Here is a 26706-nt window from a genome sequence, read left to right on the forward strand (position 1 = left end):
AATATTAATGCTTGGTTCATCCATCCTTAATGATTCTTTAGCCATTTTGTCTGCTTCTTCATTGCCTTGAATTCCCACATGTGCTGGTACCCACATGAAATGAATTATTATTCCTATCTGTTTAAGACTGTATAATGTAATCATGATTGCTATTAAAATGTCACTTCTATTTGTCTGATTTGATTGTAAATTCATAAGAACCACCATTGAGTCAGAACATATTATTACTTTATCTGCTCTTACTTCATAAATCCAGCCTAGTGCCATTAAGATTGCTATCATCTCTGCAGTGTATACAGATGTACCATCTGTTATTCTTCTAAACTTCCTTACTTCAAACTCTGGAACATAAAAAGCTGCCCCCGTCCTTCCGGTTTCTTGGTTCTTTGAGCCATCGGTGTATACTTGAAGAATTGAATAAAGCATACTTTTTATATATTCTTTTACATATGTTTTTGTATTAACTCCATCCCTTTTTTCCTTAATTCTTTCGTGTAGCTTTAAATCGATTTCAGGTTGTGTGAATAACCAAGGTGGTATTGGAGGTATTGCAACTATTGGAGCAAATGACTTTGTATCGAGGCCATTTTCATTAGCCCATTTCTTTATTTTCCATGCAAAGCATTTACCTGCTGTATTTATTGTTTCCCAACTTTCAGCAAGTACTCCCCATACTGGATGATCATTGTTTTGCCCCTGAAGATTAATCCAGTATGCCATAGCTATTTTCTCTCTTCTTATATACAGTGGCATTTCTGATGTTTCCACCTGTTATGCTGCAATAGCTGTAGTTTTAACTGCTCCTAAAATGAGTCTTAATGCTTTAGCTTGCATGATATCTAGTTTCTTTAGCATAGTTGCATACGCGGATTCATATACAGTACAACCATAGTCTAGTACTGATCACATAAGTCCAACATATACAGTGGTGTGAAAAAGTGTTTGCCCCCTTCCTGACTTCTTATTTTATTGCATGTTTGTCACACTTAAATGTTTCAGATCAAACAAGTTTAAATATTAGTCAAAGATAACACAAGTAAACACAAAATGCAGTTTTTAAATTAAGGTTGTTATTATTAAGGGAAAACAAAATCCAAACCTACATGGCCCTGTGTTAAAAAGTGATTGCCCCCTAAACCTAATAACTGGTTGTGCCACCCTTAGCAGCAACAACTGCAATCAAGCGTTTGTGATAACTTGCAATGAGTCTTTTACAGCGCTGTGGAGGAATTTTGGCCCACTCATCTATACAGAATTGTTGTAATTCAGCCACATTGGAGAGTTTTCGAGCATGAACTGCCTTTTTAAGGTCATGCCACAGCATCTCAATAGGATTCAGGTCAGGACTTTGACTAGGCCACTGCAAAGTCTTCATTTTGTTTTTCTTCAGCCATTCAGTGGTGGACTTTCTTGTGTGTTTTGGATCATTGTCCTGCTGCAGAACCCAAGTTCGCTTCAGCTTGAGGTCACGAACAGATGGCTGGACATTCTCCTTCAGGATTTTTTGGTAGACAGCAGAATTCATGGTTCCATTTATCACAGCAAGTCTTCCAGGTCCTGAAGCAGCAAAACAGCCCCAGACCATCACACTACCATCACCATATTTTACTGTTGGTATGATGTTCTTTTTCTGAAATGCGGTGTTACTTTTACGTCAGATGTAATGGGACACACACCTTCCAAAAAGTTCAACTTTTGTCTCGTCAGTCCACAGAGTATTTTCCCAAAAGTCTTGGGGATCATCAAGATGTTTTCTGGCAAAAATGATACGAGCCTTAATGTTCTTTTTGCTCAGCAGTGGTTTTCATCTTGGAACTCTGCCATGCAGGCCATTTTTGCCCAGTCTCTTTCTTATGGTGGAGTCATGAACACTGACCTTAACTGAGGCAAGAGAGGCCTGCAGTTCTTTGGATGTTGTTGTGGGGTCTTTTGTGACCTCTTGGATGAGTCGTCGCTGTGCTCTTGGGGTAATTTTGATCGGCTGGCCACTCCTGGGAAGGTTCACCACTGTTCCATGTTTTCGCCATTTGTGGATAATGGCTCTCACTGTGGTTCTCTGGAGTCCCAAAGCTTTAGAAATGGCTTTATAACCTTTTCCAGACTGATAGATCTCAATTACTTTCTTTCTCATTTGTTCCTGAATTTCTTTGGATCTCGGCATGATGTCTAGCTTTTGAAGATCTTTTGGTCTACTTCACTTTGTCAGGCAGGTCCTATTTAAGTGATTTCTTGATTGAGAACAGGTGTGGCAGTAATCAGGCCTGGGTGTGGCTAGAGAAATTGAACTCAGGTGTGATAAACCACAGTTAAGTTATGTTTTAACAGGTGGGGCAAACACTTTTTAACACAGGGCCATGTAGGTTTGGATTTTGTTTTCCCTTAAGAATAACAACCTTCATTTAAAAACTGCATTTTGTGTTTACTTGTGTTATCTTTGACTAATATTTAAATTTGTTTGATGATCTGAAACATTTAAGTGTGACAAACATGCAAAAAAATAAGAAATCAGGAAGGGGGCAAACACTTTTTCACACCACTGTATACCCTTTAATGATTGTTTGTCTGCACCCCAGTCTTGTCCTGCAACCCCTCTCATTAAGTGTAATACTTTACTACATTACTTTATAATATCTATATGATCTTTCCAAGTTAACTTTTCATCAAACCACATTCCCAGATATTTAAACTTAGATACTTTTTCTAATGATGTCCCATATAATTTAAGTTGTTTGTTCTCTAATTTTCTTCTTTGTAAATATCTGATAACATGTTTTGGATATTGAAAATGTGAACCCCCATTCTAGAGATCATTTTTCAACTATCCCTATTGCTTCTTGAATTCTCTCCATATTAAAGGATATATTCCTCCCTTTTTTCCACATTATTCCGTCATCCGCGTATAAAGCCGTGTTAATTCCTGATGACACTCCTTCAAATATGTCATTAATCATAATATTAAATAATATACGCCTTATCACACTTCCCTGAGGTTTTCCGTTCTCCACTCTTACAGCTTGAGACAATTCATTACCTACTCGAACTTGGATTGCTCTTTCAAATAAAAAACGTAAAACCCAATTATAGATTCTTCCCTCTATTCCAATTTTCTTCCATTTTAATACTAAACCTTCTTTCCACATCATGTCGTATGCCTTCTCAATATCAAAGTAAACTGCCACTAACCCCTCTTTCATTGCTATTGCTTTCTTAACATCTGTTTCCAATTTTATTAGTGCATCCAATGTTGATCTACCTTTTCTAAAACCATTTTGATAAGGCGCTGACAGTCCCGTTCTCTCCAACACATAATCAGCCTATTTACAATCATTTTCTCCACCAATTTACATAGGTTAGATGTAAGTGCTATTGGTCTATAAATCCCAGCTATTGATACAGCTTTTCCCGGCTTAGCTATCGGAATTATTATGGCTTGTTTCCATGATCTGGGCAGCCTCCCTTCTACCCATATCTTATTAAATAAGTCCAGTACTGCTTTAAGTATTATGTTGTCTACATATTTTAGCATAATATAACATACCAGATCTTTTCCTGGCGCTGTTTGTTTAATTTGATATTATACTCTTTTAAGTTCCCATATTTCAAATGCAATGTCTATTGCTCCTCTCCCATGCAAAATTTCTTGTCTTTTCCTTCTATAATTCTCATCGAGATCTTCTTTACTATGTGCCTTCTGAAATGTTTTAACTAATAGTTCTGCCTTGTCTTTTTCTGTAATAGCTATTCTTCCTTCTCCTGTTAATACCGGTATATTTCTGGTATATTTTCTTTAACATGCCCCATACCTCACCCAATCCTGTTTCTTTACCTATAGAAGAACAATAACCTTGCCAGTATCTCTTTTTTGCCTGTTTAATTTTCCTCCTTGCTTGTGCTCTTTCCCTCTGATATTCTTGTACTGTTTCTGGTTTCAGTGTTCTTTTTAATATTCTAAATGCCTTATTTCTTTCTTTTTTGTTTTTTTTATTGCATTGGAACAATCGTCATTCCACCATGGAACAAGTTTCTCCCTTCCTTTTCCTTTCCCTGTAGGGATCGATTCTTCTGCTGCTCTGATTAATATTGAGCTTAATTTCTCTGTACACTCATCAATGTCATCTTCCATACTATAATCCATCAATTCTGTTTTACATATGCTATTATATTTCCCCAATCAGCTTTCTCAAATTTCCATCTTAGTTGTTTTGCTACTACACTCCTTTGTATTTCTAATCCTATTGTGCATGTTACTGGATAATGATCACTCCCAATTGTTGATTGATCTAGTATTTCCCATTGACATTTTACTGCTATTATTGCTGATGCTATTGTTAGATCTATACATGCCTTAGTTGAATCTCTGATATTGAACCTTATTCCACTCCCATCATTTAAGCATACCAATAAATTCTCCTCCATATATTCTTCCACCACTATGCCATTTTTATTTGTGCTTATACTTCCCCATGTAAAACTGTGTACATTAAAACCACCACACCATATCACCATACCTTCTTCTTTACTCCACATTTAGTTTAATTCTATTAAGGATAACTGTTCACATGGATTGTAATAGTTTATTATTGTTACTTTTCCTAACTCTGTCCATACCTCCACCTTAGTAACTTCATATTGTGTTTCTATATTTACTTCCCTATAAGCCACCCCATTCTTTATATACGTTGCACACCCCCCACCATTTGTTTCTGTTCTATCTTTTCTCACAGATAATAATAATAAACTGGAATAACAAAGTTTAATCGCGGTTTAAGCCATGTTTCTTGGATACATATAACATCATTTATGTACTATTCTTTTGAACTCTTGGCCATTCACGATCAGACTTCTGGCATTCCATTGTACTATCCTGAATGTCATATTATTTGTTTAACCTTTGCTTGTCTGGTAATTCCTGAGAATTTGCATTATTCTCAGATTGACCTAGGAGCGTCTGAATTTTCTCAACTGTTATTTCTGTTATACCCAGCTGATGTGTTGCTGCAGATATGGTTATTTTCAGTTTCTCTGTCCTTTTGTTTGTTTGTGCTGTGCTGTTAATGATGTCTGCGTTAAATGCAATGAAACTCACTTTACTAACCATGAGCATACTTGAGTCAACATTCGCTTTATCCGTATCTGTACCCTTGTTTGATATCTCATTTGTATTGTTATGAGTGTTCCCATCACTTATCTTATTTCCTTGCTCATTTTGAATCTTCTTTACTGCTTGTGCATATGATACATTGTGATCTGATTTGTACTTCATAACTTCCATTGCTTGTTTTTGTGCTGTACATCCTAAGTATGCTGCACTATGTGGGCCTCCACAATTTCAGCACTTTGGTCCAACTTGTTCTCCACACTCCTCATAATCATGTTCTCCTCCACATTTACAGCACCTTTTCTTTCCTTTACATACTTCTGCCACATGTCCTAATCTTTGGCCGTTGAAGCATCTCAATGTAGGTTTTATGTATGGATGTAATGAATAGCTCACATATCCAATTTTTACATTTTCTGGTAGTATTTTACCATTCACTACTATCATCACTGTTGTACTCGCTTCTCTTTTCCCATTTCTATTTGATGTCAATCTTTTCACATCTGTTACCTTTTCATTTGTTATCTGATTTTTTTAGTACCTCATCTGTTAATGATACTGGAACCCCAGTTATCACCCCTTTAATACCATTCATTTCACCTGGTACATGGCATTTCACTTCTATTCCCCTTTTTGATAGCCACCTCTTGTTGTTTTTTGTTCAAACAAAACACAAGCACCCGATTGTTAGTTAAGTATCTTGCTGATTTAATGTTTCCTACTGCTTTTTTGAGTAATTTTGTTAGCCGCATAGGATTACTCATTTCACCCATTGTTGCAAATGTTAATATAACTTTGTACTCATCCTCCATCCTCATCGTTTTACTCCTCCTACGATTTCCTCGGAATCTGATCCTCTGTCTTTCCGTTTTTGCGATATCTGCCCTACCTGAGACCACAATATGCTATTCATGTCTTCAACATCCTCCTCTCCATCTACATTACTTCCTTCATTTTCTTCATTCACATCACAGTCGTCGCCAGACCCGCCGCGGCATCTTTCTTTCGCCATCTTTCTCCACAAGCGTCTCACGAGAGGTGGATCAGACTTGCAGGGGGAGGATCTTCTTCTTCTTCTTCTTCTTTTAGGGTTTATTGGCAGTTGGCAAACCAGCTTACAGGTGCATTACCGCCACCTACTGAACTGGAGTGTGGATAAGGGGCCGGTTGCACCAGCTATACTTAAGTTACAACTTAGCCTAGTTGTGGTGTAAATAGACACTAAGTCACAATTTACGCACTACTAAATATTTGAGAGTTGCACCATTAAACTTAGGTAGAACGTAACCCTACATATAAACTAAATATTTACTGAAGCCTCCGACCAGGAGCATCGGTTGGAATAAAAAAGCAGGCTGATATTTTCTGACATCAATGAGCTCATGTTTTGCATGATTTGCATCAATCATTTCGACATACAGTATGATGTTGGCATTTACACCTGTTTACATTTACGAGAAAGAAAAACAATTACTTTTAAGCGGCTCTTCAGCATGAAACCGATCTAACGGTGCAGTTTTCAGGGTGTGTCGCCCGGTGTCAAGTTTCAACACTTTTAAAATATATATAGGATATTAAAATGAGTAAGTTTCTATTTTTCCAGCCTGTTGTATTAGTATTTATTTATCACCCATTATTTATTTTAGATACCAGTTCCTATATATTGTTATTTACACAGGGCAAATATATGATTTATCAAATCTACTTTTATTACGTATCGTATTTTAATGGGGATATAATTTATTACAGCTGACAGTTACGAAAGCAAACAAGGTTTGAACATCAACCATAACAAGATCAAACTAAATTGCATGGCTTTTTAACACTTCTGTGTCAAATTTTTGAAGGCTGTATATTGGATCAGTACAGGTAAACGTCATATTATGCGACTACGAATTACTTTACAGAGAGTTTACAACCTACTAGTTAAGTCTTGCCTTAAGAATAGGTGGTGCAACGAAATTAAGCACTGACTAACTAGTAGTTACTAAGCCCTTAGTGTGAACTTTACGTCCCAATTTACGTAAAACCTTACACATAGCTGGTGCAACCCTACCCTGGAGATTAGCTGAGATAGGAAGGGGATGAAAAAAAAACCTACATTCTCTCTATCAAGCCTGTTCCTTTCTTCAATCCTATGTAGGCCTAACAGTATGGCCACAAGCTCTACTGTAGTGCTTTTTTTTTTTCTCCCCTTTTCTCCCCAATTTGGTATGCCCAATTCCCAATGCGCTCTAAGTCCTCGTGGTGGCGTAGTGACTCGCCTCAATCCGGGTGCCTGGAGTACGAATCTCAGTTGCCTCCGTGTCTGAAACTATCAATCCGTACATCTTATCACGTGGCTTGTTGAGCGCGTTACCGTGGAGACATAGCGCGTGTGGAGGCTTTGCACTATTTTCCCGCGGCATCCACGCACACCTCACCACGCGCCCCACCGAAAGTGAGGACCACATTATAGTGACCACAAGGAGGTTAACCCAATGTGACTCTACCCTCCCTAGCAACCGGGCCAATTGGTTGCTTAGGAAGCCTGACTGGAGTCACTCAGCATGCCCTGGATTTGAATTTGTGACTCCAGGTGTTGTAGTCAGCGTCTTTACTTGCTCAGATACCCAGACCCCCCTCCAATATCAGTCATTAAGAATTTGTTGTGGTACATTCAGATCTTCACCAGTAGCAGCTCTTCAAGTGGAAGTGGGAGAAATGCCTTTGGAAATTTGCTGGTTACAATTGAAAATGGTTTATTGGATATCAATAAAAGGACATAGTTATAGTCATCCTGTAAAGAAAGTTCTGGACAACTGTTGGGAATATGAGTATTCACATTTGGCGAGTTTCGGATGGAACGCAAATAATGAGACGAATGGGAATTTTCAGTGTTGAAGTAAGCCCAACTGGGGCAATGCCAGTGTTACCTCCCTGGATGTTTCCAATGCCATCAGTCGATTTACAGTTGCTGGAAAAAATAAACGACAAACAAAGATGGGTTTCTAAGGATATGGTAGTGAGGCACTATAGTGAGTATTATTATTGTATACAAATCTATACTGACTGTTCAAAAGATCCAGAGTCTGGACATACAGCAGCAGCAGTAGTTATTCCTCAGTTTGACTGTAAAATAGGGAAAAGATCTAATCATTTATCTGTTTACTCATCAGAAATGATAGCAATACAGTTGGCTCTTCAGTGGGTGGAAGAGGTTCAGCCACTAAATGTGGTGGTCTGTTCTGACACTCTTTCTGGCCTTACCAGCTTAATGAATGGGAAATATAATTCTAGACAGGGTATTCTTTTTGAAAACCTTCAGCTATTGTTTACAATACAACAACAAGGGATAAAAACAATCTTTCTGTGGGTGCCAGCACATGTGGGGGTAAAAGGTAATGAACTAGCAGATGAAATGGCTAAACAGGCATTAGAGTATCCAAGAATAGATATTAATGCACCACTCTGTAAAGCAGAAATGAAAGGATTAATTAAAGAGACCGTTAAAAGGAGGTGGCAAGAAATGTGGACTCAGGAGAGAAAGGGAAGACATCTATATGGAATTAGAAAAGAGGTAGGAAATGAGAGAGTAGTTTGTGGCAAAAGTAGGGATTACAGTAATTACACGACTCCGTATCGGACACTGCATTGAACCAGTCACTTTTTAAGATAGGAATGCATAACAATGGACTATGCAATAATTGTGGATAACATGTTCTATTAGAATTCATAGGTTATTACAAAGAAAGATCTCATCTCAGAGAAGATGTTAAAGCCATATCCAAAGGGATAAATAGTTTAACATTACAGAACTTATCGAATAACAATTCAAAAGTTACTAAGGCTGTATTAGATTTCCTAAAGACAACAGGTCTTATTAGAAGAATATAACATCAAGTCCTTGGGAAATAATATAATATTCAGATTAAACGATTAGATTTCAGATAGGTGTTCCACCCTCTCTTTTCCATCTTTTTATTTCCTTCTTCATCAATGCCTCCCACTCCATCCCAGTAGGTGGCGGAAATGCGCATAAGCTGGTTTGCCAACTGCCAATAAATCCATAGAAGTAGAAGAAGAAGAAGAAGAAGCGTCCTGCTGCTCGCGCCTATTTGAGATTTCCGGTTGTGGCGCGCGCTGAAAACAGGTTCGTGCACATTTGTACATACATCAACTTTCACACTCTTTATTGATTATAAACACAACGTGTAACGACGTTACTAAGAGTTAATAAACTGCACAAAAAGCTCTGTTAGTTAACAGTACACCACAACTTATCTGTGCATTGTTGATTCTTTTGGGTATTAAAGTAGTAGTTGCATTGTCTTGCAGTGTTTGCATTGAAAAAAGGTGTGAAATGTGTTATGGATTATTCCTGTCTTCCAGGAGCGTTTGTAACTTTAAAGTGTGGAATTAACAGGACGGAAATGAAGAGCTAAAGTTAGCCATTGCTCATTGAGGGATTGACAGAAAAATAACATGAGAATGTAAACTTTTTTTTTTTTTTTTAATACATCTTTTGAACTTTTATATTGTCAAATTGATATCTGTAATTTTATCAATCAGGATGGAAAGTTTTAGACTGAGACGAACCAACTAATACCACAAAACATCACAGAATTAAAGGAATATTCGGGGTTTCATGCAAGTTATGCTCAATTGACAGCATTTGTGGCATAATGTTCATTACCACAAAAAGATAAAAAATTATAATTTGACTCGTCTCTCCTTTTATTTAAAAAAGGCAAAAATCTGGGTGACAGTGAGGCACTTACAATGGAAGTCAGTGGGGCCAATCGGTAAAGGTTAAAATACTCACTATTTCAAAAGTATAGCCACAAGACATAAACACTATGCATGTTAACATAATTTTAGTGTGATAAAATCGCTAACTAACCTTTTCAGTGTAAAGTTATAGCCAATTTTACAACTTTGTTACCATGACGATTTAATGTCAACAAACCCTACTGTAAAAATGACGATTTAAACAACTATACAGCTCAAATAATGCATGAGTTTTAACAGAAGAATTAATGTAAGTGCTTTTATTTTTTATTATTATCTTTTTGGATTTTTCCCTTTTTTTCACCCAATTTGGAATGCCCAATTCCCAATGCGCTTTTTAAGTCCTCGTGGTCACGTAGTGATTCGCCTCAATCCGGGTGGTGGAGGATGAATCTCAGCTGCCTCCGCGTCTGAGACCATCAACCTTATCATGTTATCTTATCATGTGGCTTGTTGAGCACGTTGCCACGGAGACATAGCACGTGTGGAGGCTTCACGCCATCCACCGCGGCATCCGCGCTCAACTCACCATGCGCCCCACCGAGAACGAACCACATTATAGCGACCACGAGGAGGTTACCCCATGTGACTCTACCCTTCATTGCAACCGGGCCAATTTGGTTGCTTAGGAAACCTGACTGGATTCACTCAGCACGCCCAAACTCCAGGGGTGGTTCAACCAGCATCTCTCTCCTTGTTCATGCTGACAGAAGACTAGCCCTTCAACATGAACCCAGCAGTTTGCCTTCTACAGTTAAGTCAGGGGAATCATTCCCTGGAGGAGTACGTTGTGGACTTCTGTGAGTTAGCCAATGAGGTGAACTTTAATGACGTGGCTCTTAAGGACCTCTTTTGGGTCCTGGGTAGCTCAGCGAGTATTGACGCTGACTACCACCCCTGGATTTGTGAGTTCGAATCCAGGGTGTGCTGAGTGACTCCAGCCAGGTCTCCTAAGCAACCAAATTGGTCCAGCTGCTAGCGAGGGTAGAGTTACATGGGGTAACCTCCTCGTGGTCATAATTAGTGGTTCTCACTCTCAGTGGGGCGCGTGGTAAGTTGTGCGTGGATCGCGGAGTGTAGCATGAGCCTCCACATGCAGAGTCTCCACGGTGTCATGCATGACGAGCCACGTGATAAGATGTGCAGATTAACGGTCTCAGAAGCGGAGGCAACTGAGACTAGTCCTCCGCCACCGGGATTGAGGCGAGTAACCGCGCCACCACAAGGACCTACTAAGTAGTGGGAATTGGGCATTCCAAATTGGGAGAAAAGGGGATTAAAAAAAAAAAAAAAAGACTATGATTTATGCCAAGAAAACCATGGTGACAGCAGTCATTGTTACTTCAGTCATGGCTACTACAATATTACTATAGTAAAACCATGGTTACTCTATGGCAACTAGCGAACTCCATGGGTGGTAGTCAGCGTCTTTTACCACTGAGCTACCCAGGCCCCCTATGTTAGTGCTTTTATAAAATTATAAGCTTCAAATTTCTGCCTTCAAACCATCCAAAAATTGGCCACATTCACTTCCATTGTGAGTGTTCCACTGTAACTTATTTTTGGCTTTTATTTGAAAGAAAATGAAGGACGAGTCTAGTTTTGTTTGTGTGTGTTAATCAACATTATGCCACAAATGCTGTCGATCGAGCTCAACTTGTATTGAACACGGATTATTCCTTTAAATTGGACACAGAGACCTATTAATTGATTACCGATTAAAAATGGTCCCCAAAAACACGGTATTTAACCAGTGTATTATATAAGACGGGGAAATGAAATGAACTTTATAGACCGAATGATCGTTGTCATGTCTGTTTGTTGTACTATCCATCAGACATGGATCTGAGTGCTTTTGAGTCGGATAACTCTGTGAGCTGCCGCTTGTCTTCGCCCATTCCAGATGTGTGTAAAACAGAGGACTGCTGTCTGGGCATCGATGAGGCCGGCAGGGGACCAGTCCTGGGTAAGTGTAAGTGCATTTTTAAAATGCGTGTTTGGATTGAAATTGCAGTGTACATTTCATATACTGTATTTCAGGACCCATGGTGTATGGAATATGCTTCTGCCCTGTATCCAGAAAGGAGGCCCTGAAGAATCTGAAAGTGGCAGGTTGGTTCAAGGGAATACAAAGCAGTAAGTTTACATGTGCAGTTATAATCAAGATATTTATAGACGCTGGTGTGTTTGTTGTATCTTTAGACTCAAAGACGCTGACGGAGGCAGAGAGAGAGAACCTGTTTAGGAAGCTTGATGAGGCCAAAAGTTTTGTAGGCTGGGCTCTTCAGATGCTCTCCCCCAACACCATCTCCACCAGCATGCTGCAACGGTACACACACACACACAGCCTGAATTGCTGCAGCTCTGAACGCAAGGGAATAAAGCTGCTAAATACAGATACAAAATAAAGCAAGCATCATTTTATCATCTCTTGTCCTGTTGTTTTCAGAGCAAAATACAATTTGAATGCACTCTCACATGATGCTGCTATTGGTCTGGTGCAGTTTGCCCTGGACTGTGGGGTGCAGCTCAAAGAGGTACAGTATTGATTTTCTTGGAACAAGCAGGCATAGAAATGTGGTTAAGGCATTATGACATGTCTTTTCTCCCAGGTGTTTGTGGATACTGTGGGTCCTGCAGAGAAGTATCAGGAGAAGCTCTCCAAGCTGTTCCCTGAAGTGGCGGTGACTGTTCGTCCTAAAGCTGACTCTCTTTTTCCCATCGTCAGTGCTGCTAGTATCTGCGCCAAGGTAATCGCTGCTTCTGAGGTGGATTATACAAGGAGAATGGAAGTTAGAACAAATGAAGTGTTTAAATGTGTATAATAAAACAGATTAAGACCAAATTCTGATCATCTTATTAATGTTAATTTGCCGAATTGCTACATTGTTTGGCAACTGTAAACAACCTACAATTAGGCTAATAAACTACATTACTAGGAATCAGGTCAGAAATTAACTTAATCATTATGTCCCTTCCATTTAATCAGTTAATTCAATTTGAGTAATGTTACCAATAAATTTGACCCAACAGCAACTAATATTTGTATTGGCATTGATTTCCCAATTTAATTCGATTCAGTTAGATTCCAATTTTGATTTGAGTCAGGATCAATTCATTTGGGAATATTACAGTTACAATGTCAACAGGCATGTTTCAATAATGTCTACAGTGTAAAATGTGATTTGTGACTGAAACACATTCTGTCATCACTTTTTTCCTCATTCACGTATTTCCAAATATTTTGGTCATTAAGTTAACATAAATATAATGCAACGAGGTGATGACAGCATTTTTCCAGATTTGGAATAAGGAGGTTATTAAACAAAACTGTTTTCAAACCCCTTCACAGTGTTTAGTCAGAGATATGATTCCAACAGTAAAAGTAGACAGTAAAACAATTAATGTTCTGTAGAAGTGTTATTAATAATGTTGTGTTTAACATTAGGGTTATATAACATATCCAGATTAATTAATATTACTATTAAGTAAATTGTAGCATTTGGTTACGTTTATATTTTGTGATTTCTCATACCTGATTAACTTAGTAAATATAGTGGCAACAAAAAGCATGTGAACCCTTTGGAATTACCAGCATTTATGTATAAATTAGTCTTAAAATCTGGTTTAATCATCTAAGTTACAATAATGAACAAACCCAATATGTTTTAACTAATAACACACAATTATTGTATTGTATGTATACATATTGAATACATCATTCAAACATTGTGTAAGTTGGAAAAACAATGTGAACCCCTAAGCTCCAAATAATGAAATTAGATTAGAGGTGTGGGTTAGAGCTGCTTTTACTTATAAAAAGTTGAGTTTGCTATTCACAAGAAGCATCTGCTGATGTGGACCATGCCTCGCATAAAAGATATCTCAGAAGACCTACGTTCAAGAATGGTTACTTTTCATAAAGCTGGAAAGGGTTACAAAGTTATCTTGAAGAGCTTAGATATTCATCTGTCCACAGTTAGACAAACTGTCTATAAATAGAGATGATTTAGTACTGTAGCTACTCTTCCTAGAAGAGGCCGTCCAGCCAAGATGACTCAAAGGGCACACCACAGAATGCTCAATGAGATAAAAAAGAACCCTAGAGTGACAGCTAATGACTTGAAGGAATCATTGGTACTGGTCAACATCTCTGTTCATGAGTCTACTATACGGAAAACATTAAACAGGCGGGACACCACGAAGGAAGCCGCTGCTTTCCAACAAAAAAATTGCTGCGTGGGAAAATGTTTTGTGGACTGATGAAACTTAAGTTGAATTGTTTGGAAAGAACACGCAGCACTACGTATGGTGTAAAAAGGGCACCGAATACCAACATGAAAACATCATCCCAACGGTGAAGTACGGTGGAGGGAGTATCATGATTTGGGGCTGCTTAGGGGCCTGGACCGCTTGCCATCATCGAGGGGAAAATGAATTCCCAAGTTTATCAAGATATCCTACAGGATAATGTTGGTGTGGCTGTGCACCAGCTGAAGCTCAGTAGAAGTTGATCGATCAGCAGGACAATGACCCTGAACATCAAAGTAAATCCACTAAAGAATGGCTTCAAAAAAGAAAATCCACTTTTTGGAGTGGCCCAATCAGAGCCCAGACCTTAACCCAATAGAGATGCTGTGGAATGACCTCAAGAGAGCCCTTCACACCAGACATCCTAAGAATATGGTTGAGCTGAAGTAGTTCTGTAAGGAAGAATGGTCCAAAATTCCCTCTGAAGGTTGTGCAGGTCTAATCCGCAGCTCCCGGAAATGCTTGGTTGAGGTTATAGCTGCCAAAGGAGGATCGACCAGTTATTAAACCCAAGGTTTCAGTTACTTTTTTCACAGCACTGTGAATGTTTAATGGGATGTGTTCAATAAAGACATGAAAGATTATAACGGTGTGTTGTTAGCTTAATCACATTGTGTTTGTCTATACTTGTGACTAATGAAGATGAGATCACATTTTATGACCAATTAATGCAGAAAACCAGCTAATTCCAAAAGGTTCTGCGGCTCCACGCAACTCCAGCTGTACGGGCAACATGCCTTGTTAAACCTAAAAGAGCAACAGGCTGAACAGCCTTCAACAAACGCTCTATTGCACTCAAAGACAGCAGGACTGAGCTCAAACAACGTTAACTTGACACAGCGTCCTAAAACAGCGCTTATGACTAGAGACGTGACAATTAAAGTAAGACGCTCCAAAAGCGTCTGACTGAGGCATGAGTACAAAGACCAACAATTAAAAATAGCATAGAGGGACGTATACCAATATTCACCCATATGTTATTCCAAATCTGTATTTTATCTGTGGAAAGCAAAAGAAGATGTTGGGCAGAATGTTAGTCTCAGTCATCATTTACTTTCATTGTATGGAAGAAAATCATACCACAGGTTTGAAACAACTTGAAGGTGAGTAACTGATGACAGAATTGTCATGTATTAAGTGAACTACCCCTTATCATGTAAAAAATACTGTTATGCACAATCCCTCATGGCTTATTTTAACCAGAATGTGTTACTCTCCTCTCTTTGTAGGTAGCCAGAGACCATGCTGTCCAATCCTGGAAGTTTACAGAAGATTTGGGTGATGTGGACACAGATTATGGCTCTGGTTATCCCAATGGTAAGCAGATGCCATCTGATTTCTCTTGTTTGCACAGTGTCTCATTAGCATTTGCTTCTCTGATACATACTGTATACTTGACTCAAAATAAATAATTTTTATATATTGTGTACTGTTGTTTAGATCCCAAAACTAAGAGCTGGCTTCTGAAGTATCTGGATCCAGTGTTTGGTTACCCTCAGTTTGTGAGGTTCAGCTGGAGCACAGCTCAGACACTGCTGGACAGCAAAGCTGCTACTGTCCACTGGTGAGTCTAACAGCAGGGGGTGCTGTCTCTGGATGCCTTGTCTGGAGTTTCTGATCTCTGAAGTATAATGTTTGGGTTATTTTTCTCTTTTATTTCTCTTGTGCATATGTTCTGCTGTTTGTGTTTGCAATCCGGTACTAAAAGTGTTGTGTTTGTGTGTAGGGACGATGATGATGAGGACGGAGAAAAGGCTGCCGCTCGCCAGAAAAACACTTCCATGCTTTCTTTCTTAAGCCACAGCAAACCAGCTGAACTCAAACACACACGGGACACACACCGCTTTTTCACTGAGCGCAAACTACAGAGCAGCAACACACTCTGAGCATGAATACACTCATGGACCTCAGAGCTGGGACGCATTGTCACAAAACACATGTTACTTATCCATATAAAACTGCTTGCCTCCAACAGAATGTTGCAAATATGAGCTGTGCTGAATGCAAATATGAGCTGTGAAAATTTTATGTCCTCATTTTCATACTTTCTGTACAATGTTTATTGTTCATTTTTTAGATGTAAACTAAATAAAGGTGAAATATTCATGTTGAACGTGTCTCATATTTAAAAAGAAAAATCAGGGTTCCATTGGTGCTTATTCTTAAAGCTACCTTACTGCTAAATTGAAATGTTTGCACAAAATGAGGGGGTGAAGTATTTTGTAGTATTTTTACAGACCTGTAAAATGCATAGATTACTTTAAAACATGCAGTACTGTGCAAATGTCTTAGGCACATAAGATGTTTCACAAAAGCATTTGTCATAAGATGGTTATTTATATCTTCAGCTTTAGTGTGTCAATAGGAAATATAAATGTTAAACTCCCAAACATTAATTTAGCAAATAGAAAAGATTAGAATAGAAGAACAGGGAGCCCTGCAAGAGATGGCATTGCCCCCACAGAGACCCCCACTGAACATCGTGTCAGTCTGAGATTACAAGAAGAGACAGAAGCAATTGAGACAGCCAGAAATAGATAGAAGAACTGTGGTGAATTCTCCAAGAATCTTGGAACATCCTATCTGCCAACAACCAAGAAAAACTGTGTCCAGGTGTATCTAGGAGAATTGGGGCTGATTTAAAGGCAAAGGTGGTCACACCGAATATTGATTTAGCTTTTTTATGTTTACTGGAGTTTGAATGACGTTAATTGAGAAATGAAAACTATTTTTGGCATCATTTTTGAAGACATCCTCACTATGCAACATTTTTCACAAGTTCCTACAACTTTTGCACAGTACTGTAAATGTGCTTTTTTAATATATATATATATTCAATATAAATTGTATATGACCAGCTATACATGTAAAATGCATAGGCTTCTTTAAAATATAAATGTGCTTTTTTTATAGAAATATTTTAAGTAGAATTTTTATATGGCCATCTATAACAGACATACATGGGCTACTTTAAAATATAAATGTGCTTTTTTTTTTTTCCTTTTCTCCCAATTTGGAATGCCCAATTCCCACTACTTAGTAGGTCCTCATGGTGGCGCGGTTACTCGCCTCAATCCGGGTGGCGGAGGACAAGTCTCAGTATCACGTGTCTCACTGTGCATGACACCAGGGAGACCCACAGCATGTGGAGTCTCATGCTACTCTCCGCGATCCACGCACAACTTACCACGCGCCCCATTGAGAGCGAGAACCACTAATGGCAACCACAAGGAGGTTACCCCATGTGACTCTACCCTCCCTAGCAACTGGGCCAATTTGGTTGCTTAGTAGACCTGGCTGGATTGGAACTGTGACTCCAGGTGTGATAGTCAGCATCAATACTCGCTGAGTTACCCAGGCCCCCTAAATGTGTTTTTTTAAATAGAAATATTTTAAATAGAATTTTTATTAGACCGGCTGTGCAGACATGTAAAATGCATAGGCTACTTTAAAATGTATGTGTGCTATCACATAAAATAAAGTAGAAACAGTTTTTAATGAACTGTAATTATTTATTTAAATATTAAATATGCAATATTAACATATAAATGTACATTAATTACATATGTAATTAATAATTAGATTATAAAAGTTTTAATTTAGCATTTTCTATTTCAAAACACCTGTAGTAGATGTTTGTGTCTAGTGTTTCACAAAAGGCTGCTTTTATGAAAGACTTATAAACTACATTTCGATCCAAGGATTTTTTGCGTTATCGCATCAAAATAAAACTGATGGAAACGCAAATTATCGCTAAAATTTGAAGTGTTGACATAATATTTTTCCGTTTAACTCTAGCACATAAATCTGGCATAAAGATCCGATCACTGCAAACATGACACTTCCAGCAGTGCCAACACAAATATCTCGTATTAAGACATGCACATTGATAAGTGCACGGAGAACAAATGAATGGCCACTGTTTGTGATTAATTTAATTGTGGTAGACATCCGTTTATTTATTAAAGTTGCTTTTACACCATTCAAAATAATAGACGGCAGTCACGGAATTAGCACACAATACAAAAAACATATTTCTGTGCACAAAGATGTTTTAAATTAAAAATAAATACACAATACTGGAAGAAAAGCATCAGTGTGCTTTTTTGGAACAGTAACATATAGCCCAATTTTATTAATTTATTGTTTATTTGAAAAAATGCTGGCAAAATTCCCTATATTAAATTAAATAAATTACCAAATGAAAAACGCACGAAATTAAAAAAATAAATTACCAAACGAAAACAATTTTATTTTTAGACCTATATCTGCCTTTTCTTTACACAAACTTAAATTAGTCGTACCCTGCTCTGCAGACGAATAAAGTCGTCTGAATGACATATTCTACACTTCAGAACTATTTGTCCAATGAGTCCACTTTCAGGAAACGAGCTTTTGAACATTTTAAAACTTTTAAATATTTTAAATCTAACCCTCTTTACCTCTGGATCGCATTTGCTGAGCTTCTTCAGAAAATGTAAATTGCATTATGACGCTAAAATTAATTTTAGATAATAATCAAGTTCAGTTGTGGGACAAATATACGGGACATAATGCAGTTGTGATGGCGATGCTTTAGATTAGATGATTGTTCAAAATAGTCTATTGAATATCAGGAATGTATCATATATGTAAACCCTGATTTTACACCGCATCAGTTTTTCTTTAATAGTTGTGCACACAGTATATACACATCGATGAGTGTTCCTTATAATAAGACTGAAAGTTTCCCTACTACTTGGTGCAGGATGCCAGCTTGAACAGGGCCGTGACGATTCACTTTCGGGTCGGAACCGGTGGCAACCTGCGACATCAGGACCAATATTACAGTCCTATCAGAAGGGCAACTGCTCGCTTTTGATTGCATTTATTTGTGAATTAAAATGACAGTAAGCTGGTTAATTTCAATGAATTGTCTCAATACTTTCCCCATTTTACCAAAACTTCAGAGGAAAACAAATTAGAGACATCTGGGAGGCGAATTAGCGATAAACACACATTTCTGTACGGAAACGGCTTAACGGCTTAGATTTATTTTGCGATAAACCAGAACTTAGGCGACAAAGTGTTTTTTTTAGGCATGACGTCATCACGCACACCATTTTTATCGATAAAAGGCCATTTGAATGGAAACAGGCAGAAGATGGCAAATTTCGTAAAACATTTTTTTACGCATTTTCACTTTGTCGACAACAAAATAGTGCTAAAAGTGGATGGAAACAAGGATATATTAGCTCAGAAGTTATATGACTCCGCGACAGCAGGTGGCGCTACGAGCGGTCACAGTTTAAAAACAATAAAGCAAGACGAAGAAGAAGAAGAAGAAGCAGCGGCAGTTTCCGTCTTCACTCTGTGGTGTGGTGAGTTTGATGCGAGTCATTCACTTCTAATTTTATATTACAGTTTACGAGTATAGTTTAGCTAATCGGTACTGTGTTTTACCCATGTGTGCTTTGGTGTAGGTAGTAGTCTGGACTGTTTGGAGCAAACAGTATTAAAAGAGTTTTCTCACTGTTAACAGCTAATTGAATTTAATCTTTTATTGTGTTTTGTATTTACCCTTGGGTGTCAATTTAAAAAAGTTACTCAGAGGTCCTTAGAGGACAAAAATGTCCGTGTCAAAAAACTGCCATAATATTATATATTAATATTATTTTCCACTTTCAATGTGTTAATTTTTTAACCAACATCAGTCCTAATCATAACTACCAAATGTTCATTCATTTTAAGGATTTTTACCCTTTAAATGCCAGTTTGTTTATATAATGCCACTGTCGTTTTTCGCACGCACGCACACACACACACACACACACACACACACACACACACACACACACACACACACTTACACTTTAATTTCTCAATACACACATACAAAACACACTCTGACATCCATACCAACACACCCACACAATTTTATCTGCATCATTTATTCAATTGGCCTGCAGTGCTCTATAATACAGCAAACAGAAAATAGGGGAAAAGCTTGTATTTGCTCCATAGGCTAAACATGAGAAAAATGGCGCCATCTGGTGGAAAATGTCAAAGAATTCATGATTTTTTGTTTTAATGGCACTGGGATCAAATATTGCAGTTTTAATGGGGTTCAATGGGGACATTTTTGTCCTGAAGGTCCTGAGTGTAACTATTTTGTGTATCATAGATGGATTATAGGAACTGCGGTTTAAATATCAAAATTCCCCCAAAAATACACACCTTTGGCAAAATTTATGCCGTTGGCATTAACAGCCAAAATGATCGAAAAAACAAAAATGTCCTGAAGATCGCACAATGGTTAAGTCTTTCTCTTTTTTGCAGTGATACTTCACTTTTAATTTGTAAGTCATGGACATACGACCGAATCACACCGTCTACATCAACAATGTCAATGACAAAATCAAGAAAGAAGGTAAAATCTTTAGTCCATACTTGGAACATATCTGCTCCAGTTGTCTCACTCTGAACTTTAAAGTGATGTTTTTGAGATATATTGCAATTATAAAAAGTCATGTGAATCTAAACTGCTCTGTATCTTATCCCTGCAGATTTGAAACGATCACTGTACTCATTATTCTCCCAGTTCGGCCAGATTCTGGACATTGTTGCTCTGAAGACGGCGAAGATGAGGGGCCAGGCGTTTGTTATCTTCAAAGAGCTTTCTGCAGCCACAAATGCCCTCAGACAGCTTCAGGGTTTCCCTTTCTACAATAAGCCCATGGTCAGGGGCCCAAACATCAATCACAGCTCATTTTGTTTACATGTTGTTATGAGTAACTACATAGAAGTCGGTGGATATTTTTCCATTTCAGCAAATAATGAATGGAATTGGCTTTTTTTAATCAATAATAGATTCTTGAAATTAATAGAGTCTTGCTGATGTTGATCAGTCTTAGAACAGAGTGGAAAATAGGTTTATATCAGTATTAAAAGCCTTAAACTTGTCTTGGTTTCTAATTGTAGCATTTGATCTGTTTGTAGCGAATCCAGTATGCAAAAACCGACTCCGACGTCATCATGAAGATGAGAGGCACGTATGGAGATAAAGAAAAGAAGAAAGAGAAGAAGAAGAAAGCTCAGGAACAGGCGGCGAATGTCAACAAGAAACCAGCGGTGAGTTTAAACGCATGTTTGTTTGTGCTGTGATGTATTTGTAAAGACCAACCAGATCAAATTAGCAAAATAATTTGTCATTATATATATAGAAACCTGTTAATTTTGCTAAAGATGTTTGTATTGGCTTTTTTTTTTTTTTCTTCACCAAAGGGGACTGTAAACACACAACCACCTGCACCTGCCACAGTCCTGGTATGTCATGCATTTCATTTTTCAGACCTGTATCACGTACCTGAAGATCCTAACTTGCTTCCAGTTGCAATAAATGCATGCAGCACATGTCTGTTGACTGATCAAAATGATTTAATTGTTTTATTTTTCTTGTTCTAGGTCCCTGACAACCCACCAAATTATATTCTGTTCCTGAATAATCTTCCAGAAGAGACCAATGAGATGATGCTCTCTATGTTGTTCAACCAGTAAGTACAATTACAGTGACAAACATCATGCAAAAAAACAGGCCTTGTTTATTTTTAGCTATGTTTTTACACTCAAAGAGGTTCTTTTAATAAACCTTTTAAATCATATTGCCTATAATGGTTGTTTGCTTGAAATGGTGGGTCCTCTGATTAATGAAAACACACTTTTAAGTTAATTCAGAATAAATGCATAAATGTCAAGATATACAGTGGCAAGAAAAAGTATGTGAATCCTTTGGAATTAGCTGGTTTTGTGCATTAATTGGTCATAACATGTGATCTCATCTTCATCAAATCACAAGTATAGACAAACACAATGTGATTAAGCTAACAACACACAAACAATTATAATCTTTCATGTCTTTATTGAACACATTCCATTAAATATTTACAGTGCTGTAGAAAAAGCAAGTGAACCCCTAGGCTAAAGATGTCAACAAAAGCTTAGATATTCATCTGTCCACAGCTACTTTCTCTAGAAGTGGCCGTCTAGCCAAGATGACTCAAAGGGCACACTGCATAATGCTCAATGAGGTAAAAAAGAACCCTAGAGTGACAGCTAAAGACTTGAAGGAATCATTGGAACTGGTTAACATCTCTGTTCGTTAGTCTACTATACTAAAAAAACATTAAACAGGCAGGAAACCACGAAGGAAGCCGCTGCTTTCCAACAAAAACATTGCTGCATGCCTGAAGTTTGCCAAAGACCACCATGACATTCCACAACGCTACTGGGAAAATGTTTTGTGGACTGATGAAACTAAGGTTGAATTGTTTGGAAAGAAAACGCAGCACTACATATGGTGTAAAAAGGGCACCGAATACCAACATGAAAACATCATCCCAACGGTGAACTACGGTGGAGGGAGTATCATGATTTGGGGCTGCTTAGGGGCCTGGACCGCTTGCCATCATCGACAGAAAATGAATTCCCAAGTTTATCAAGATATCCTACAGGATAATGTCAGGGTGGCTGTGCACCAGCTGAAGCTCAGTAGAAGTTGGGTGATGCAGCAGGACAATGACCTTAAACATCAAAGTAAATCCACTACAGAATGACTTAAAAAAAGAAAATCCACTTTTTGGAGTGGCCCAGTCAGAGCCCAGACCTTAACCCAATTGAGATGCTGTGGGATGACCTCAAGAGAGCCGTTCACACCAGACATCCTAAGAATATGGCTGAGCTGAAGCAGTTCTGTAAGGAAGAATGGTCGAAAATTCCTTCTGAAAATTGTGCAGATCTAATCCGCAGATACCGGAAACGTTTGGTTGAGGTTATTGCTGCCAAAGGAGGATCGACCAGTTATTAAATCCAAGGGTTCACTTACTTTTTCTGCTGCACTGTGAATGTTTAATGGGGTGTGTTCAATACAGACATGAAAGATTATAATTGATTGCGTGTTGTTAGCTTTAGTACTTTGTGTTTGTCTATACTTTTGACTTAGATGAAGATGAGATCACATTTTATGACCAATTAATGCAGAACACCAGCTCATTCCAAAGGGTTCACATACTTTTTCTTGCCGCTGTATATTGAATATTTTAAAAATGAGACTGGTTCTCTGAAGTCTCCATTTATTGGTTTTCTCTCATATTCCATCTGCTTTGCAGGTTTCCAGGCTTTAAAGAGGTTCGTCTGGTCCCTGGAAAACACGACATTGCGTTTGTTGAGTTTGAGAGTGAAGCTCAAGCCGGAGTCGCGAAAGATGCACTACAGGGTTTCAGAATTACAGCTACATGTGCTATGAAGATCACGTATGCCAAAAAGTGACCTCGCCCACTGCCATGCCCACACTGGAAACCGGAACTGTAATAGACTGTAACTGAGGCTCTAATCTGTGGATACTCGGTTCTGATATGCGTTTGCTCTTTCATTCAATCAAATGTAAGATTTCTGCTCAGCGGCTGTGTAGTATTTTCAGTTTTATTTTGTATTTTTTGTATGAAAATTATTTGGCCACCGAGGATATTATAAATTTCAGGTCAGATGTTTATTTTGTACTGTAGATTACTAAAAGTAGCTTCTACAATACATGTTGGCCCACCCTACATTTTTCTTCATATATTTTCTGAGATGATGTGAGTTTTGTCACTGTTTGTGTTGCTAAAATCTTACTTTATTGCTCCTTAGTCATTATAACTAAGAGCTATTTCTAACTGAACATTCAATTAATGTCTCTCTGACAATATATTCCTGGGGTGCATCGTTTGTGCAGTTGTAATCTGTCAGGCATGAGCACTCTGTACTCACAGACTATGATTGGAATAGTTGATTTGGCACAGAATGGTGAGACATTTGTAGGCGTCAGCACTCACACACTAAATTATGTTCTGTAGTACAACTTATGAATTTGTGAACAAGCTGATAGATACATCAATAACAGGAGCATGTTGTAGCACTGTGTGTTATAGTTATAAGTCTCATTTATTTCAAAATCTGCTAATCTATGGTTACACGACAGACACTGTTGAACATTTTAACTACAGAATGTGCTATGTGGGTTAGAGATAAACTTCCATTTGTCTAAGAAAGAAAATGCATCCATGCTTCCTTGTTGGGAGGAATGTGTGTTTCCGTTTAAGCAAACTTGTGAAAATTATCGTTGAGCAGCAGAATGTTTGTGACCGATTGATTTAGTTTTTTTTTTTTGTTTATCAGAGACTGGCCTCATAATTTAAGCAGCTGGGTATGTGACCTTAGAGGTGACTGACATTTTCAGACGTGCTGTTTTTATAATGTCACAATGGGAGGTTTGCATAATGACTGACTAAAAAAAAACTAAATTAGTCCTAGTGCATAACCTCCCCCCCCCCCACTAACTATCATTTCAAAAATAAATAAATATATAATGAATGGGGCAATCAAGGAAATCTCCATTTAAAAACTGTTTTGATAAGTAGGATGAATGGAAGAGAAAAATATCTGTTAATTCGATCTTCTTTAGGTCGCCATGTCTTTTTATGCCTTCCTATTTCAATGGCCAGTTGGTGGTCACTTAGTCTGTATTTGGTTAATAGTTGTCTATGTTTGGTATTTCTGACCAAGAACAGATATTCAGCAAGTCTATACCCTTTGTTGAGTTGAAGGTAATATTGTAGGTGACTTTGTGTTTTGTTTGTTCCCTCCAATGTTCCATTTACAGTACTGTGCAAAAGTTTTAGGCACTTGTGAAAAATGTTGCATAGTGAGGATGTCTTCAAAAATAATGCCATAAATAGTTTTCATTTATCACTTAACGTCATACAAAGTCCAGTAAACATATAAAAAGCTAAATCAATATTTGGTGTGACCACCTTTGCCTTTAAATCAGCCCCAATTCTCCTAGGTACACTGGACACAGTTTGTCATGGTTGTTGGCAGATAGGATGTTCCAAGATTCTTGGAGAATTCATCTCAGTTCTTCTATATATTTTGGCTGTCTCAATTGCTTCTGTCTCTTTATGTAATCTCAGACTGACACGATGTTCAGTGGGGGACATGACATTTGGTGCAGGGCTCCCTGTTCTTCTATTCTATTTGCAAAAGGGATGTTTGGGAGTCTAAAATGTATATTTTCCTATTGACACACTAAAGCTGAAGATATAAATAACCATCTTAAGACAAAAATGTTGTGAAACATCTGATGTGCCTAAACGTTTTGCACAGTACTGTATATATCGGTTTGGAGATTAATTATTTCTTTTATTCTTATTAGTTGTTTTGAGTTGATTTTGGGTTCTTTGTGAGTTGTGACAGTAGTAGGCAGAGAGGACTTTGTGGATTGAGTTCTTGTGTTTTCAGTGCTTTATAATGAAGGGTATCTTTAGAACTAGAGTTTAAGTGAATCCAAAACTTTAACATTCTTTTTGTAATATTTAAGTTGAGGGGTAGACGGCCTTGTTCTGCTCTACATGCATCACTGGGTGTCTTTCTGTGGACATGAAGGACACTTCTACAGAATTCTACATGTAAACCTTCTATAGGATGTTTGTCCCAAGCATTATGGCTGTAATTACTTAATGTAAACCAGACTTCCCTTCCATATAAAGTAATGGGGAGTATGACACTATCAAATATCTTTGTCCAAATTCTTACCGGAATGTTTATTTTGAATAATTTCATTTTTATGGCATCCATTGCTCTGCGGGCTTTTGTAATTAATGTTTTAATTGCTGAATTAAAATTTCCAGAGGGGGTTAAGGTAAGTCCTAGGTAAGTATATTGTGAGGTATGTTGAAGTGTGGTATCATTTAAAGTAAATTTGTATTTTTGTTCCAGATTTCTTTTTTTTTTTCCTGAAATATCATAATTTTCATTTTTTGGATGTTGATTTCTAGGGCTCAGTTTTGGCAGAATTGGTTTAGGATGTCTAGATTGTTTTGGAGACCTTCTGGTGTTTTAGATAAAATTAATAGAACATCTGCATTCAGTAAATATTTGACTTCCGTGTCCTGTAGTTCTGAGTGACTCCAGTCAGGTCTACTAAGCAAACAAATTGGCCGGTTGCTAGGGAGGGTAGAGTCACATGGGGTAACCTCCTCGTGGTCGCGATTAGTGGTTCTCGCTCTCAGTGGGCGCGTGGTAAGTTGTAGAGTAGCATGTGGGGTCTCCGCGGTGTCATGCACAGCGAGCCACGTGATAAGATGCGCGGATTGACAGTCTCAGAAGTGGAGGCAACTGAGACTTGTCCTCCGCCACCCGGATCGAGGTGCGTAACTGTGCAACCATGAGGACCTACAAAGTAGTGGGAATTGGGCAATCCAAATTGGGGAGAAAAGGGAATAAAATAATAATAATAATAAAGTTGGGCTGAGGCAGCAGCCTTGTCTTACCCCTCGATGTTGGGAAAAATATTTTCTTTTCTGACCAATTTTTACTGCACTTTTATTTTGGGTGTACATATTTTTTATTGTCATATACCTTACCCCCTGTGCTGCTTTGAATAATTTTATATAATAAACCTTTATGCCAAATGGAGTCAAAAACCTTCTTGAAATCTACGAAGCATGCATATA

At 38.0% G+C, this 26706-nt stretch overlaps 2 protein-coding genes across 2 annotated transcripts; both read left to right on the forward strand.

Moving 5' to 3' along the window:
• Positions 1 to 9145: 9145 nt before the first annotated feature.
• LOC127443796 (ribonuclease H2 subunit A-like) lies at positions 9146 to 16292 on the forward strand. The gene is made up of 9 exons (XM_051702702.1): positions 9146 to 9230; positions 11706 to 11834; positions 11909 to 11980; positions 12071 to 12197; positions 12318 to 12405; positions 12481 to 12618; positions 15409 to 15496; positions 15620 to 15743; positions 15906 to 16292. The coding sequence occupies exons 2-9, from the start codon at positions 11708 to 11710 to the stop codon at positions 16063 to 16065; spliced, it is 924 nt and encodes a 307-aa protein (XP_051558662.1). The 5' UTR covers positions 9146 to 9230; positions 11706 to 11707; the 3' UTR covers positions 16066 to 16292.
• A 3193-nt stretch (positions 16293 to 19485) lies between these two features.
• LOC127443804 (U2 small nuclear ribonucleoprotein B''-like) lies at positions 19486 to 26664 on the forward strand. The gene is made up of 7 exons (XM_051702713.1): positions 19486 to 19539; positions 20498 to 20588; positions 20725 to 20897; positions 21158 to 21289; positions 21443 to 21484; positions 21623 to 21711; positions 23323 to 26664. Exons 2-7 carry the CDS (start codon positions 20525 to 20527, stop codon positions 23480 to 23482), a joined length of 660 nt encoding a protein of 219 aa, XP_051558673.1. The 5' UTR covers positions 19486 to 19539; positions 20498 to 20524; the 3' UTR covers positions 23483 to 26664.
• Positions 26665 to 26706: the final 42 nt, after the last annotated feature.

Source organism: Myxocyprinus asiaticus, chromosome 7, assembly GCF_019703515.2.
Source record: "Myxocyprinus asiaticus isolate MX2 ecotype Aquarium Trade chromosome 7, UBuf_Myxa_2, whole genome shotgun sequence".
NCBI lineage: Eukaryota > Metazoa > Chordata > Actinopteri > Cypriniformes > Catostomidae > Myxocyprinus > Myxocyprinus asiaticus.

Bases quoted from the DNA above. Each gene is read 5' to 3' on its own strand.
- LOC127443796 (XM_051702702.1), top strand. From the start codon at position 11,708: ATGGATCTGAGTGCTTTTGAGTCGGATAACTCTGTGAGCTGCCGCTTG. The intron at 11,835-11,908 runs GTAAGTGTAAGT...ACTGTATTTCAG, and splicing joins CGGCAGGGGACCAGTCCTGG to GACCCATGGTGTATGGAATA. The intron at 11,981-12,070 runs GTTGGTTCAAGG...TTGTATCTTTAG, and splicing joins GAAGAATCTGAAAGTGGCAG to ACTCAAAGACGCTGACGGAG.
- LOC127443804 (XM_051702713.1), top strand. From the start codon at position 20,525: ATGGACATACGACCGAATCACACCGTCTACATCAACAATGTCAATGAC. The intron at 20,589-20,724 runs GTAAAATCTTTA...TTATCCCTGCAG, and splicing joins TGACAAAATCAAGAAAGAAG to ATTTGAAACGATCACTGTAC. The intron at 21,485-21,622 runs GTATGTCATGCA...TTCTTGTTCTAG, and splicing joins CTGCACCTGCCACAGTCCTG to GTCCCTGACAACCCACCAAA.